Raw genomic sequence first — 15,889 nt, 5'->3', positions numbered from 1 at the left:
AGAAAGAGCTTTACTGTGTGGGTGACTGTGTTTTGGAACAGATTGTCCAGAGATGGTGTGAAATCTCCTTCACTGGAGATATTTATAAACCATATAGACCCAATCCTGTGCCAAATGCTCTGGGATGACCCTGCTTAAGCAGGGAGGTTGAACCAGATGACCCAGTGTGGTCCCTGCCAACACCTTCTGTGTTTCTGTGACTTAAGCTTCCCTGTGTCAGACAGAAGACACCCAGAATCACGAGAGAAAGATGTTTGACACAACCGGTATTTTGGACGTATTCTACGGGTTCGAATTTGTCTCCAAGTTGCCGACGGTCCCAGCGGAGCGCCTGTGCTTTGGCAGGCTGGCAGAGGCGACCCCGGTCCAGCCACAGCCCGAGGGAGCGGATCCCGAGGGAGCGCAGCCCACTGCTGCCACCCGGTTCTCCGGGCACCGGGGCCGCGCCGCGCCCCGCCCCGCTCCGCCCCGCCCCGCCCGCTGCTCTCTGGGCGCTGATTGGCTCGCGTTCCGCAGGCCCCGCCACGGCCGCTCGCTGATTGGGCAGAGCGGGCGGTGCTCGCCGCTCATTGGCGCAGGCGGGAGGGCACCGCCCCTTCCGCGCTGATGCCTGGCGTAGGCGCGGTGCGGAGCCGCAGCTCCCTGCCTGCCTTCACCCATGGCCGACATGGAGCTCTTCGGTGCCCAGCAGCCGCAGCAGCCGCCGGCCGGCAACGGGATGCCCGACGGTGGCGAGGAGGATCCCGCCGCCGCTTTCCTGGCGCAGCAGGAGAACGAGATCGCGGGTATCGAGAACGACGAGGGCTACGGCATCCTGGAGAACGGCGAGGTGCCCGAGGCGCTGCAGGGTCCCGAGGGCCTCGGCGCGGGTACGCCCTGCGGGGGCGGCGGGTGGGGCCAGGGGGTGAGGGGTCCCGGGTCCCCTTGACCCTTGGAGCGGCGCGGCCGGGCGGGGGCGGTGCCGGCAGGACCCTCGCCCTGGCGCTCTGCCACGAGCGGGGCCCGCTGCCTGGCGGTGGTCCTGGGGGTGGGTCGGGGCCGTCCTGGGTGCGCTGTGCCACAAGGTGAGCTACCTCCCTGCTTCCTCTGTTATGGCTGGTATCTCCTGAAGATGCCTAAGGCGTACCCATGTCCTAATGCGAACGGTGCTGATCTCGCCTAATCCAGCAGCCTGTCTGAAGGAAGCCTTCTGACAGCTGAATAAATCCGCCACTTGAGTTTCTGTCTTCAGCGGGGGTGATCTTAGACTTACAGCATAAGAGCAGTTAAGCTAATGTTTAATTTTACTAAACCTTTAGCCTTTGTTCCTTGGTAACCTTTGTACTTAATGTAACAAACCTGACACTGCAGGACCCGCTTTTGGAGAAGGGTGGGAACTGTGTGTTTAGAAGTATGGGTTATAGTCTAATGGTGGCTAAAGTAGCCCAAAATAAGCACTTCTCCTTATGAAAGGTTTTAACTGAAGCCTGAGTGGAAAGGGGTTGATGTTGCAAAACTCTCAGAAGACTTTTCTTCTACTTGTCACCAGAGCCACAGGGACATACTTGCTCTCATGTGACATCCGTTTGTTTCTGCAGTAGGATGCCACTCTCCTTCAGACTAAGTTGAATAACTGCTCTCCAGTTCACTGTCAGAACATCTTTAGAATTAAGTCTTCATTTTGCAACCTGATTTCAGAAATTACTGGCGTATCTTATGTATGAGGGGGCAGGTTTGTAGTATCTCAGTGAATAAAGCTCATCTAGATAAACTGGGTAATGGAGACCTTCCAGTGCTTATTTAGAGGTAGCACTGCCCTTAACATCAGCTCACTCATAAGGTCCAAAACATATGGATTACATACTTCTGAAAAAAAGGTATTTACTGGGGACTATTTTGCCCAGCACAAGAACTTGGGGATAATTGTTATCAGAACACCATCCTGTTTTGGTATCATATATAATTTGACTTCCGTATTCTATGTATCGTGCAGAAACAGACACAATGGTCACTTCCCTTCTTACTTTCAGAAGGCTTAGACAACTATCGTGCCTTACGTGGGCTTTATGTTCCAAACAGACTCTGGAACATTAAAGTGGCTGTTAGAAAACTAATTTAGTTGAAAAAAAAAAATCTATCATTTACCTTTCCCACAATGTACAAGAACAACTAGAAGAGTATGTTCTCTACATACATGTAATGATGACTATTGCAAAGTGTTTTCTTGTCAAAAAGTTGATTTGTTCAATGCTTCTAGATTGGCTTGATATTTAAAAGTAGTTCTTAAACTGCCTTTCAAGCGCTTTTTCTCAAGTCATGTAAGTTGACTTGTCATGAAGTGCAAAAGGGTTATTGGAGAACTTTAGGAAGAAGTTAATAAAATAATAAATATGATAATATGATCCAAGGATCTGGGAACTTTAAGCAGGAACGGTATGTCATTTTGCTTTCTTTTATACCCTGGGATTGTGTTTATGCTCTGTTAAATAGGTGTGGTAGATGATGCTTGTGGACTTTTAGTGGTGGTCCTGTTTTTTAACAAAAAAAACCCGAAACATAACAAAAATTGGTCTTTGTTGACTGTCAGAGCCTGTACTGTCTCTCTCCATGTTAAAAAGCACAGACTTCAGCCATGCAAAATGTACTGGTTCAGGCATGGTGACAAATTATCTAATGACTTCTGTTCCATTTATGTTAGACATTTCTTATCATCTGATCAGTATCTTAATAAATATCAGACAGTTGTAGTCTCTGGCGTATTAGCTCATTAAACTCTTCTGTAATTGAATAGGTGAATGCAAATTTCTTCTTGAAACAATGCAAGTTCTTATGTAAATCCTTAAGCATCATGACCAGGGATTTGTGGATTTACTTTTTTTAACCATAACCTTTTTTGAACTCCTTATTTACAGGTCTGTTGGATAAGTTGTTTCTAAATACTGGACCAAAAGTAATGACTTGGGCAGCTCCCAACTGAAGTTTGAAGATATTAAGTTCAGCAGTCATCAACTTTTTGAAATACACTCATATTGTAGAATCATATTATAAAATCATAGTGTCTCATCAACAAACAGTCTTTCAATTTCAGTCTCTTGATAAATGATTAGACAAATACATGGACAGAAGTGAGCTTCATGGACAGAAATTGAAAATATAAGTATTGGGAATTCTGTTAATTGTCGTAATAGTGGATACTGGGTGAGTATGGGGGAATGGCAAAATGTTGCCAGGCTTGTGTGTCTCACATAGCATAAATTCATGTTGCCGTGATCAGGGTTGCAGTACTAATCCAGACCTCATCCAGTAGGCCATTCATTATGTAAATAGCTATGCCATTCAAGCTGCCTGAGTTTGCAAAAACCTAATCTTATTTCCCTTGGAAGGTGAATAATCCCTGCTTCAGAAGGCAGAGAGTACTGTATAAATGAAGTAATACAACGCTGTTGCCTAGGTATTGGTAACGTGATGTCTTATGACATTTCTTTTTCAGTGATGAATCAAAGTCCTTGTATTTGCAGTGAGATTCTGACAATAGGATGTCTTGAGTGTGTATCGGTTCACTTACTGTGTTCTCTGAGTAAGAAAGTGTTCAGGGGGAAATGTGTGGTTTCTAGATCCTCTATGCCAATACTAATCATCATGCCAGTTTGTTGAGTAGCTTCTTATGGGGCATTTCATTCAAAGACAAGCAGTTATGTATGTTAACAAGTGTGCAAATACACAAGTTTAATGCTGGCTGACTAGTCTCAAACATTGCTTTCACATTTTCACCCTCTGTAAGTTTTATATGAACTTGACTGAATTATGTTTCTCTATCTTCAAAAGATGTTCATGAGCCTCTAGCAATTAAGAAAATTAATTGTGTCTGGTGGTTTGCCTAGGTATTTCATTTAATAGCCTTTCAGGAACTGAGAATCAATTAGCTTCAAAATTGTTTAGGAAAGAATTGATTCCTCCTGTCTTTGTAGTTTGCATCACAGACAGAAAGAGTTCTTGTTTTTGACAATTGATTTTTTTCTTAATTGTTTGAACAGCCATTGATCTGGGTTTTGCTAGGCAATCAGTATCTGAGACTTCAGAGCCCCAAAAGACGGCACTTAGAAAAGTATGATAAAGGAATGACATCTGTCTAGCTTGTGTTAGTGATACTGCATTATTATAAAGTCAGGACAGAAAAATCTATATTTTTTTATTTTCAAGAGAATACTAGTGGAAATGTGCAGAAGGTGGAAGTTACAGGAGCTGTTACACTGGAAAATTATAGAAACTGTTACAGCACAGTGTTATTGCAGGTGTGTTTTAATTCTAGCCTATTGATTATATTGAAAATGAGGGAACTAATGGGTTTTGATAGGACAGCAGATTAAACTAAAACACTGGAAAGAAGCACTCTTCCTGAGCTGCTTGCCTTTATTTTACACACAGGCATGAGAATGAGTTATGGCTAGAAAAATGATTTCTTCTCTAGGTTCTTGCATAACTATGTAAACAAAAGTTTTGTAAAAGATTCTTTCTTATCATGTTATGGGTTAGAGGTAGGTAAAAGGAAAACATGACTGTGCCTAAAAGAAAAAGGATGGTAAACTAGGCCTTGAGTGGTGAAGTGACTTAACCTTATGTCAGAATATATGAAACTTTTATGTTCTTCTGTTGCTTTAACTAGAGCTGTTAGCTCATTGAATGTAGCAGTACGTAGAGTACTTATTGTTTAAAAGAGATGCTGAAGGTGACTCATACAAAATACTTCTACTTTAAAAGAGTATAAAAAATATTTCAGTGTACTGCAAACTGCCTCTAACGTTTCAGATAACAGTCCTCTTTTGCATTGAGAATAAGACTTTAGAGAGGCTGGTAAACTAGGCTAAGCTAACTTCCTTTTAGGCCAGGTGGTACTGATGTGATAATGATGACAGAAGCAGCCTTCAGAATAGTTGATCATTATTGTGATAAACCTCTGAGGCCATATATTCACTTCTAGGAAGTGACAAAATGGGTTTTGTATTTATCTTGAAACTACCCAGCCTTTTCTTTTGTAAGCTGTGGTAAATGTGGAGGGCATTGATGCTAGCTTCCTATTTCTGGCAAGCTTGGCTGTTGTATCTCCTGTGAATGCAAGGCAGTTGATATGACTTATCCTCTCCAGACTCTTCCAGACTTTAAAAAGTATCTGTGTTGCTGTATGAATGTTCATTATTACCATATTGTCAGCATGTGTTCCAGAACTGTAGATGTTTTTGTGTGTTCATTGCAGCAGTGCCCTTAAAAATAAAAGTTTATCTTAAGTTCAAAAGCAAACAACAAGGAGTATGGATCATTGCTAACTGAGATGGTTCTAAATATGTGGATTTTAACTTCAGGAGGTACAATACTATGATAGAATTGGATGGACTCTGAAGCCTGTAGGGGGGTCTCATTGTTCATGGCTGCTGAAAATGTTGTGATGGCACTATCAGTATGTAGGCTTTTTCTGTGGGAAGCTTATGAAATTGCATGTTTCTGTGAACAGAAAAACCTGATACACAACTAGCATTGATTACTGATATGAAGGATGACAGATGATTTTCTATACTTCATACTTAATTATAGAAGCATGAGGACTGGAGAGCTGAAATGAAGCAATGTTTGACTATTGGTCTTGTTCCAGGTAGCACACTTGTATTGGCATATGACAGCACGCTGGTACAGTTCTGTTTCCTCTTCTGCTTGTGATAAGCTCAGTCAGCATGCTGACTCTGCAGCTTAATTGCAAGTTCTAGGGAGCTCAGAACAGATGGGGAATTCGTTCTAATCCTGCTAATGCTTCTAACCTGGGTGCCCTCTGGAAACACTTAGTTTGGTGTCTGTTAGTGTCTGTTTCTGTGCACAACAAAAATGGCCCTTGGACAAACCTATGTGTTTCATCTCAGGCACAGCCTTAAACAATGATGTTCCTTTTACCTGCCGGCCTGAGTAGTGAAGACCGTAATGAATGTGTTTTGGTGTGACAAGAAAAAGATATTATCACTGTACTTGGAAGCATCCTCAAGATTTATGAGCCCTCTCGTCCAGTGGGTGACTTTAGTCTTTGTAAAGGCCTCCTGTACCTTGCAGAGGAGTAGGAATCTGACAAAGTAGCAACCATCTATCAATTATGGGAGTCTAGTTATAAAATACCAGTTTCTCATAACTGAAAAGCTATTTTTTCTTAATTTGAGTCTTCCCATGCAAAAGTTAGTTACTATGTTCTTGGGGACTAGTATCCTCCAACTTAACTACTGTTCTTCTGAACTGATGAATTTACAGCCCTCTACATAACACAGATAATGATTGCTCTTCAGGGCTCAGAGATAAAGACTTAAAACACTTGCCTAGTTCACTGATAAAGGAGATTGAAGAAATTCACTAGAGCTATGAATCTGGTGCACACCTAGCCACAAAAAAGAGGATACAGCAGAGTAACTTTGGGTCAGTCAGCTATCTGTTTTTAAGAAGGTGGTGCAAAATAACTTTTTGATAAGATTTTTTTGCTTACTGTTTGGTACAGTCACTACTTTCACTGAGGGGTGTATTATGATGGAAACACTTTTGTGTGATAGATTTATCCATGGTGGTATGAGTAACATGACTACTCGCTATAGCATGCTGACAGATGTTACGTGGCGCTGCTCCAGAGAAATGCCCTGCTGAGATTTAGCAAAAAAATTCTGTCCTGAAAATCTTGGTTTATTTTGTATAGTCCAGAGATATAAATGGTTTCAAAAACTTAAGAGTTTGACTCACAACTGGTATTTGTTCCCTACGGCTGTATTGCCACTGTCACTTCAGAGATAATAATGCTGCAACTGAAGTAGGAGGTCTCAAGCATGTCATCACAGATGGTAGCAGAAAGGTGACTTTGCTAGGAATGTTAGCTCTATCTTTGAGTTAATTAGGAGATAACAACACTAGGATAAGAATTACCAGTTGTTGGCTGCAGCATTGTTAATTTTCTAGGTAGACACTAAAAAACTGGTTGTAATCTCTCTTAACTTCAGAACAGTTGTATAGTGATCAGCTTCTAAGAGAGGAAGGACACAGTGGGAGTAGCTTTAGAACACAGTCTGTAGCAGCTTCTCAGCAGTATCAGCTCTGCTTTTTATGTTGTTAGAAGCAGGATCTCATGATGTAGAAATGACCTTGTATTTCTGGTTCTGCAGAATGTTGGCTCACTTGGATTTCATGCCTGTCCAGAAAAGTGCAGGGACAAGGAAGTGTCCCTGCAGGGTATCAAGTAACATTCACAACTCCCACATTTTACCTCCTCTAGTAAAGCTTTCCATATAAGTTACAGAAATCAATAAATCTGGCTGTTCTATCTTTCTCAAATGACTAAACAAGTCACCTCTTTACAGATGCCGTTGATGGAGTGGCTAACGGGGATGTCTATCAGGTAAGATAGAAGTATTCTGTACTTAGAATGTGCCGTTGTACTCTGACAACTTTACCTTAATATAGACTAATACTTCCTGTTTCTTGTCTATAAAGTAATTTTGTCTCATATCTGAGGATGGTCTTCTATACTGGCAGCTCATCTCATCGAGTTGTCAGTCTTCTTAACTATGCCCATCCTCTGAACTTAGAGGCTACTTAAAGCAGCAGTTCATTTTGAAATGTGGCTTAAGAGTACATAAGCACTGTAAAGCAGACTGTTAGGCTCTGTGATACAACTTTACATTGACTTGCACTGGCTGCTAAGCTGGAAGTGTGCTCTGATTATCTAGTTTAAAGAAGAGTTTTCAGATTTGCTTGCTCTTAGAGATAATTAATGCATCCTGGTTTTTGTATCAAGATAGTCTTACAAGGAATGGACTGAAAACATACATTTCTTAGTGACATGAAGTTGCATGAAATTAAGCTGATGGCTAAAAAGCTCAACTGCATTATGAAAGCATGTTAGACAGCCCTGGTAATGACAAAAGGAGGAGATACCTGCTTTATTGGTGTCAGGGAGGAATGAGGCATACTAAGGCAATCAGTTTGTTGTAACTAAATTTCACACCAGTTTGTCCATGGCATGATCATTGCCTGGTGTCACAGTTGGCTCGTTAGCCTGATTAAATGAATGCTTGGGAAGGAAGCAACGTGTGAGCGATGTACTTTTCCTTAGAGTTTGAAGTGACTGCTGAGCTTTGTGGAGACACAAATGGCTTTCACTGCTGCTGACATTCTTATATCCTCAGCATTACTGTGAGATAGATGGGACAACCTGTGTTTTACAGGCCCTTTGTGCTTCCTTGTACAACAGAAGGTAGATTTCCCTCTTTAGATACCTTGATTTTGTGTTTGGAATTCTAAGAGATCAGTTGCTTTCGTTGACAGAACTTCCTCTTAATCAGAAAGAAGAGACTAACTTTACATAACTTACGTTTTAGCTACCTGTAACTAGTTGGCCCTGCAGCTGGCCAATTTATTGTGCTCTGGATGAAATGTGGAGCCCGATGGTGTTGCACCAGCCTAGCCTCTTCTCTTTGCATTATTCCTTCAATGAGGGCTACAGGAGGTCCAGAGAGGGGCAAGGTACAGGCAAATCTGTGGTCAGCTGCAATCGACCTGGTACTCTTAAAAGTGGTATTTCTTAACTCTGTAGGATGAAGCAATAAAAGTTGTTAAACTTAGAGTATCTTCTGTAGCAAATACCACAATATTCATAAGCTTTGTAAATCTGGTGTATTAATGTTAGCCCTATTCATTTCAAGTCTTTGAGATGTTACATTGTGAAAAGGATGTTAGTACTCTCACTGTTCTGATGATTAAACATTGAAATGCCTCTTGTGTTATAAGTGGCATACAGCAATCCAAATTTTGTAATGTGGTATGGTAATGTCTCTTGAAGTCGACAAATAAGCTGCAAAGAATGTTTTGTAGTCCTGTGTGCAAAACCATAAAACAAATTACTTTCACAGCAAATATTTAAGGTGAGATGAACTCAGAGAATATCTGGCCTACAGCTGTGTAGTAAAGTGCTAGGCATTGCCTTCTGTGTTCTGCAGGCTTAGTGCTCTGGTACTAAGTCTGTGTGGCACTTGTATTTCCAGTTGTCTTGAATTTTTGTTTTATCCCTGATTTCTGGAGGAAGCTCTGTGTTAATTTCCTTTGATTCTGTAATTTGTAGTAAGATGTTTTTAATGGTGGAAATGTGTTATAACATCAAATGAATGTGTTATTGGCTCAGTTCAAATAGAGTCTAATTTTATATAGCTGGGAGGTAGTTATATGCACAAATAACTTTACTATTCCTTTTCTTCAAGGAGAGTAATGGTCCCACAGACTGCTATGCTGCCATCTCCCAAGTAGATCGACTGCAATCAGAACCGGAAAGTATTCGTAAGTGGAGAGAGGAGCAAAAGGAGCGCCTGGAGCAACTTGGTAAGCATGGTATTTGTTGAGTAACCTAATGTCAGCTTCTCTCAGGCTGAGAGACGTCGGGGTGTTCTACCTGGAGAAGAGAAGTCTCTGGGGTAACCTTAGAGCTGCCTTCCAGTACCTAAAAGGGATCTACAGAAGAACTGGAGAGGGAATTTTTACAAGGGTGTGTAGTTTACAAGGGGTAATGGCTTTAAAAAGAAAGAGGGTAGATTTGGATTAGTCATTTGGAAAACATTCTTTATGGTGAGGTTGATGAAGCACTGGCACAGGCTGCCCAGAGAAGCTGTGGATGCTCCATCCCAGGCTGAATGGGGTTTTTGAGCAGTCCGGTCTAATGAAAGGTGTCTCTGCCCACAGCAGAGGAGGTGGAACTAGGTGATTTTAAAGGCCTTTTCCAACTCAAGCCATTCTGTGATTCTTAAGCAGTAGAATTCTGAACCATGACACTGCCTCTTCAGAGTCTTAACATGCTTCCTGTGTTCAAGGAGCAAGCCTGGATAAGTCTTCTAGTAAGCAGACTTAAGACTGGTGTGGGAGTCAGCAAGCAAGTAGCTCTCTGAACCTTTACTTACAGATGAGCTGACAGAAAATGAAAAGCTTTTGTAAGCTTTGATGATAATAAATACTGCAGGCATTAGTAGTGTATTTCAAAGGATAAAGCATTTTGTAATTGCTGAGGCAATCTGTTGTCACATGAATCTTAATCTAATAACTAAATTAAGAAAGTAATGGATTATTAACTAAACTAAATACAGCTATCAAATGCAGTGGTACCTACCCATGGACAGTGTCTAAGGGACTACAAACTGGTGTGCTTCCCACTTACATGGTGGAGGAGCCTTTGCTTGAAATTGTTAGGATAGAACTTTCTGTAAAATGTAATTCTGGATAGAGTTGACCATTTTACTCCTCTTTTGTACTAGTTACAGCAGATGAGGTTGTCCTGAATTGTAGGCTGTATGTAAAAGTATGTGGAGTGCCAGGTTCCTTCACTTGTCTAAGCACAGAGGCTTTACTAAGCTTTGTTCTAGCACTGGCATAACAAGGTGACTATTTCTGGTTTGAGCAGTTTGCAGACCAACAGATTGAACTATACAGATTCAGATCTGAATCTGAACTACTCTGCAAAATGCCTATCCTAAACTGGACTGTCCCAGTTATGCAGCACAGTAGTCCTTTGAATGTTTGTAGTATTTAGAGTTCTCATAGTGTAAATCAGGAAATCTCCTAACCCTTACCTGAGTTGGTGAAGCAACTGCCTGCACTAGAGTGCACCCTGAACTATCTGTTGAAATGTTTACAAGATGCATTTGAATACAAACGTGACTGACAAAGCAATTCTTAAATCTTCAGATGCAAACTCGCGGAAGCAGGAAGCAGAATGGAAAGAGAAAGCAATAAAAGAGTTGGAAGAGTGGTATGCAAGGCAAGATGAAAAGCTTGAGAAAACAAAAGCCAGTAACAGGTAAAGTTTTTCCAGCCATCGGGAGAATTATGAAAATAATTGGGAAGGGAGGTTAGAATACTTCTTCTATGTCCTAAGGCAATAGTCCTTCAGATCATTAAGGTAAACACTCCTACTACCTACCTTTTTTTCTTAGATAATCTAGATTAAGTATCCAGGAAGCATTAAGATGATGATCAAGTATTACTGAAGATTCCTTAGGACATGAAGCTTGAACATGGCCAGAAAATATTTTACTCTACCTGCTTGCTGTCATGCTCCCAGCTGCATAGGCCTTCAATGTCTGCAGTTACCTACCCTGAGACTAGCATTCTTACTTGCTTACTTTAGAACTTATGGAAGTGGCATTCTAGTTAATCTTTGCTACAGGTCATTTCATTAAATATCTTAAAATCTTTTGCTGCTCTTTTTGGAAACAGTTCAGAAATAACATGACTTAGTTCTGCTAGTGAAAAACTGAATGGTGACTTGTGTCTGTGGTGGTTTGAATTGTCTAATTATGGGTCCTGTGGTAGAAAGTGATGACTTGGTTGCAGGAATAGTAAGCTCTGACACTTTTTTAGAAGTTCCCTGTGGAATTCTGACTTCAAGCTAGATGAAGGTAAAAGTGATAGAACTGACTTACTGCTTCTTAAATCTCTACTTCATTCTGTGCAGGTAATCATCAAGACTACTTTATATTTTGGGAACTCACAGGGTTCAAGATGAACTGCTGCTTTGTTCATTTTGTTGTTGTTTTTTTGTTAGTTTGTTTTTTGTAAGTACTGCCTTTCTTATCAAAATGGCCATCAGGTTAGTCTTTCTTAAATAAAATCCTAGGTAGACTACTCTTCTTTCTAAAGGAAGAAAGGAGGCCTACACTTTCTTCAGAATTATGGATTTGCCACTTCCATTCACTGAGGAATTCACTACCTTTTGGTTGAGTGAAGAAAGGGAAACAGGATTAGTACTGTCCTAGTTGGTGGCCAGAATTCATGATACCCTCAATTTTATTATGGCCAGTGTTTGAGTGCAGGATATGGAGTCTGGAGCAGGGCTCATTAAATACATAGAAGTGTTTGGCATTCTCATCACCCTGGAAAGATCTCTTGCCTGATGGTAGTTTCTGTCCTTTGGGAGTAGTCTAATGCTAACATTGGGGCTCTAGTCCTCAACTAGTTGATCCAAACTTCTAGGATGTAGCAGAATTTCTGTGTTGCCCCTCTGACCAACGGCTTGATTGATTCATTCCATGTGGTAACTGCTTTCCTGTTACAGTAAGTCTGGGTGATGCAAGGTTAACGTGCTTGTTAAAACTGCCTCCAGCTGTGTTCTGTATTTCTCATCCTTATCTCTTTTCTCCTGCCTGCTTGCCTGCCTGTTGGACTACTTGCTACCTAGGGTGGCCGATGAAGCTTTCTACAAACAACCCTTCGCTGACGTGATTGGTTATGTGTATGTTGCTTAACTACTAATTCTGTTTGCTAATAATAACGATAATAAGCAGGATTAGAAATAGTGCTGAATGTCTGAAGGTGCCTTCTGAATATTTACTTTTTGGACCAATTCTGGTCTGCAGTATTAAGTGCAGTTCTCCTGTATGCACTGCACAAATCCTTGCACTTTCTGATTAAGTCATGTAGTGTACATAGCGCTGGAATTAAAGCAATGACTTCAGTACTCTTTAGACCTAAGGGTTTACAGTTGTTTCCAGGCCAGTGAACATTGCTTAGCAAGATGCTTTGCTGGGGGTGTGGGTTAGTGCCTGCAGTTTCACATGGGTGCTGTATTTAGTCCTTCCACAGAGAAGCAGTGTTTTAACTCTGTAATAAGTAGTGATGACCTGCTTTGCCTACATATCAGAAAACTATTCAAGCAATGCTCGCACATAAAGGTTCACAAGCCAAGGAAGGTAGAAAGGCATTGCCTGACATGAATCAGGGTAGAAAATGTGCGTGTATGTAGAAATAGGAGGCTGTTAGAGAACAGATGGGAAGTACAAGAAGGTGGCATTGGGGGAAATCAATGTAAACTGCTGGGAAGACATTAGGAGCAGTGTAGATGTTTTGCCAGGCTAATAGGTCAGTGACAACAGAACTGTGACTTTCAAGCCCCAGTGAGTATGCTAGTTTCTGAGGGGTAGAAGGATTGGAATGTTCATTGGCTTGTTCATGTATTTTAATTTCTTCCTTTAATTTGTAGACTTGAATTGAAAGATGGACATGTCACAGATTCTAAGGTGACACCTTTAGAAGGTGTACTGGTGAGCCGTGTTGTGGCTTTGAATGCATTAATATTGAAGGTTTGGTGTGAAATTCACAGCGAACTGTAGGGGGATGTATACCAAGACTTGTGAAATGATGGATTTACAGGTGGTGTTTATCTTTTCTGAAATCTGGAGTTGGTTTTGTTAGATTTTTTTCAATAAAACCCTTATTGTTATATGTCCCATGCAAATGTGCAGTGTAAGTGCTGCATAATAAAACTGGCTGCCTGTTTCCTGAATGTAGGCTAAGCTACTAGTGTATGTTCAGCCAGCTAATCATCTGCATTAAACTCATTCTCATTTTCTATATCTGACTTAAACTTTCTCTCCTTGTTTCTTTTCTTTTCTTCACCTTTAAGCACAAACATAAATCATCCTTGCTACAGCCTAGAACAGTTAAGTAAAAAAATCTTCACTGCCCTTAAAAGTGTCATGTCACATAAAGTAGCAGTGTTGTAGTGATCCTTGTCTTCAGTGGTGTCTGTAACCTTATCATCCCTGTGAATAGTGCTGAACCCTCATGAGAGAGTCATTTTCACTGCTTTCTCTATACTGCTTGTTGGCGTAGATGGATTTGGTTTGATCTCTTGATGCTTACTGCTTTTGCACTCAGGCAGCTACCAGGGCCCCACAGTTCATGTAAACTAGATGCTGGAGTGTTATCCCTGTACTGAAGCAATACTATTGGCAGCATAGACAAGCCAAAATAATACAGTTGGGAAGCCACTGGCACTATACAGTATATAATGTACAAAGCCTTCTTAGAGTATCCATAGGGTGAGAGCAGGGGAAATACTTTTGTTCTGTGAGAGGACCTCAAACAAGTCATCTCCTCTGCTAAGATACACTGTAGTCTATTGCACTCACAAGCATGGGATTCCTGACTTAAATTCCTTATGATTCATGCTGCTTCACTACAGCATTGGGAATCATCAGCACATAGTTTTATAATGTAGGCCTTGGGGCTGATTTAAAATCCTCAAATGGAATTTGTTTAAGACATGCTTGCAGGAAGTTGTAAATTTCCAGTTGGCAAATGTTCAGTATAAGCCATCAAGTGGCAGAGGCTTACCTAGTTAAGACCTGGGCATTTCTCCATAAATAAAATGCCTACATAGAAGTACCTTACTTCCTGGAAGCTTGTGTGGTGACTCCTTAGGCAAAGACTCAATAAGTATTCTTAAAACCAAACACCTGTATTCCAACATTTTACACAATCCTCTGCGATCCTCTGCACTGCTTGTGCATATCATACTACAGCAATCTACTTTCATCTCCAGGACTGGGGCAGTGGGAGCATATGTGGCCATAATGTCCACAAGCAGCTGTCAGGTCACATTTCTTACAAAACATGCTGAAAGAAACTGCATCCTGTAAGAGGGAAGGAGTGCCTTATATGCTGGGCATTAACACAAGGTGCATTGCATTGCTTTTAGGGCAGCTGAAGAAGCCTTTGTGAATGATGCAGAAGAAGTTTTTCCGGGCACTGAATGGGAACGTGTGGCTCAGCTCTGTGACTTTAATCCCAAGTCTAGTAAGCAGGCAAAAGATGTGTCTCGCATGCGTTCAGTCCTCATCTCGCTCAAGCAAGCTCCACTGGTTCGCTGAAGCAAAGCTTGATGGAGACACTATAAATGCAATATCTTAACCTTACTCAGAGAAGCTATGTTTGCAGTAATTTGATTAATTGTTTCAATGTGTATTTTTGGACCACATCATGATGTATCTAGACTTGATCATTGTTTGATTGCATGTTCTTCCTGATGTTTCCTTTCTGTGTCTGAAATGGGAGAACCTCCAAAACTGCATTCTCTGTGTTTTGTGCACCAAGGTGTCACTTACTACATTACTGATATTAAAGATCTGTTAAACAGCAAAATGTGTTGACTTTGGATGAATTGAGAAGGTCTCCTGCTTCCTTTTGACAGAGAGTGTTTCAATTAAGTGTGAGTAAACATTTCTCTTGATTGCTAGTGATTTCACCTTGGTGGTGAATGTCCAGCCAGCAGTGCTTCTGGTCTCTGCAGGGCTGTCCTCCTTGTTTCTTTAAGCTTTCTTAAAGCTCTTGAGAGCTTTAGTTTAAAAACTTCTCCCCTATCCAATTTATCACACTAGACAGCAGCTCAAGAAAACTTAAACAGCGGGCTTGTTAAGGGCCTTCTCTTGCTTCCATTGGGACTGAGGATGCCATCTTCTGCAGGTAAGTAGTTCTGTATAATTTTCTGCTGTCACTCTGGCTGCCTGTCTGAGGCTCAACACACAGGAGAGGGCACTGTGCAGTTAAGACCTTTGGTATTCTACTGCTTATAGTGTTCCACTAGCTTTTCAATGCTGTCTTCATATGCAAAGATCTGTGGTGTAGAGGCTGTTTGGATGTTTTTGAACTGTGTGCTTGTCCTCACTGACTTTTGCAGACACTTCCTCCCACTAGGTGGTGAACTGAAGAGCTGGAGAGTAAGAGAAGGGAAGACTTGCTCTTACTGCTGCTCATCTCTAGGTTGGAGCTCTGTCTGCCAAGGTGGTTGAATCTGAATCAAACTGATCTAGAAAATCTCTGTTCGGCTTCCTTTGGTCACCCAGCAGTCACAGGAGCTGTATTCTAGCCTTGCTCTGTTAAGCCTTACCTTAGCTGTCTATCTTCTAAAACTAATCTGTTCAATCTCCTATGTTATTCCACCGTGTTTATCAAAGACACAGTATCTTAACTACTGTGTAGCGTAATTGCTTTAATACCTTTTATGTACAAGCTGGAGGGTTAGTCCAGGCAGTTTGAAAAGGGTTGCAGATGCAGATTACGATGGCTCAGGATGTTGTTG

General features: G+C 41.4%; 1 protein-coding gene across 3 annotated transcripts; it reads left to right on the top strand.

The window, feature by feature from the left end:
• The first annotated feature begins 591 nt into the window (after positions 1-591).
• Positions 592-14,952, top strand: CLTA (clathrin light chain A). Of its 3 annotated transcripts, XM_053932478.1 has the most exons (7): positions 592-869; positions 7,350-7,387; positions 9,246-9,363; positions 10,717-10,828; positions 12,209-12,262; positions 13,433-13,468; positions 14,510-14,952. In XM_053932478.1, the coding sequence occupies exons 1-7, from the start codon at positions 659-661 to the stop codon at positions 14,679-14,681; spliced, it is 741 nt and encodes a 246-aa protein (XP_053788453.1). In that variant the 5' UTR covers positions 592-658; the 3' UTR covers positions 14,682-14,952. The 3 variants fall into 3 exon arrangements, with proteins under 3 accessions (XP_053788453.1, XP_053788454.1, XP_053788455.1); XM_053932479.1 differs by lacking the exon at positions 13,433-13,468; XM_053932480.1 differs by lacking the exons at positions 12,209-12,262; positions 13,433-13,468.
• The last annotated feature ends 937 nt before the right edge of the window (positions 14,953-15,889 follow it).

The sequence above is a fragment of the Vidua chalybeata genome, chromosome Z (assembly GCF_026979565.1).
Source record: "Vidua chalybeata isolate OUT-0048 chromosome Z, bVidCha1 merged haplotype, whole genome shotgun sequence".
Classification (NCBI taxonomy): Eukaryota; Metazoa; Chordata; class Aves; order Passeriformes; family Viduidae; genus Vidua; species Vidua chalybeata.
Note: the sequence above shows the minus strand (reverse complement) of the source record. Positions and strands in the feature narration are given on the sequence as shown.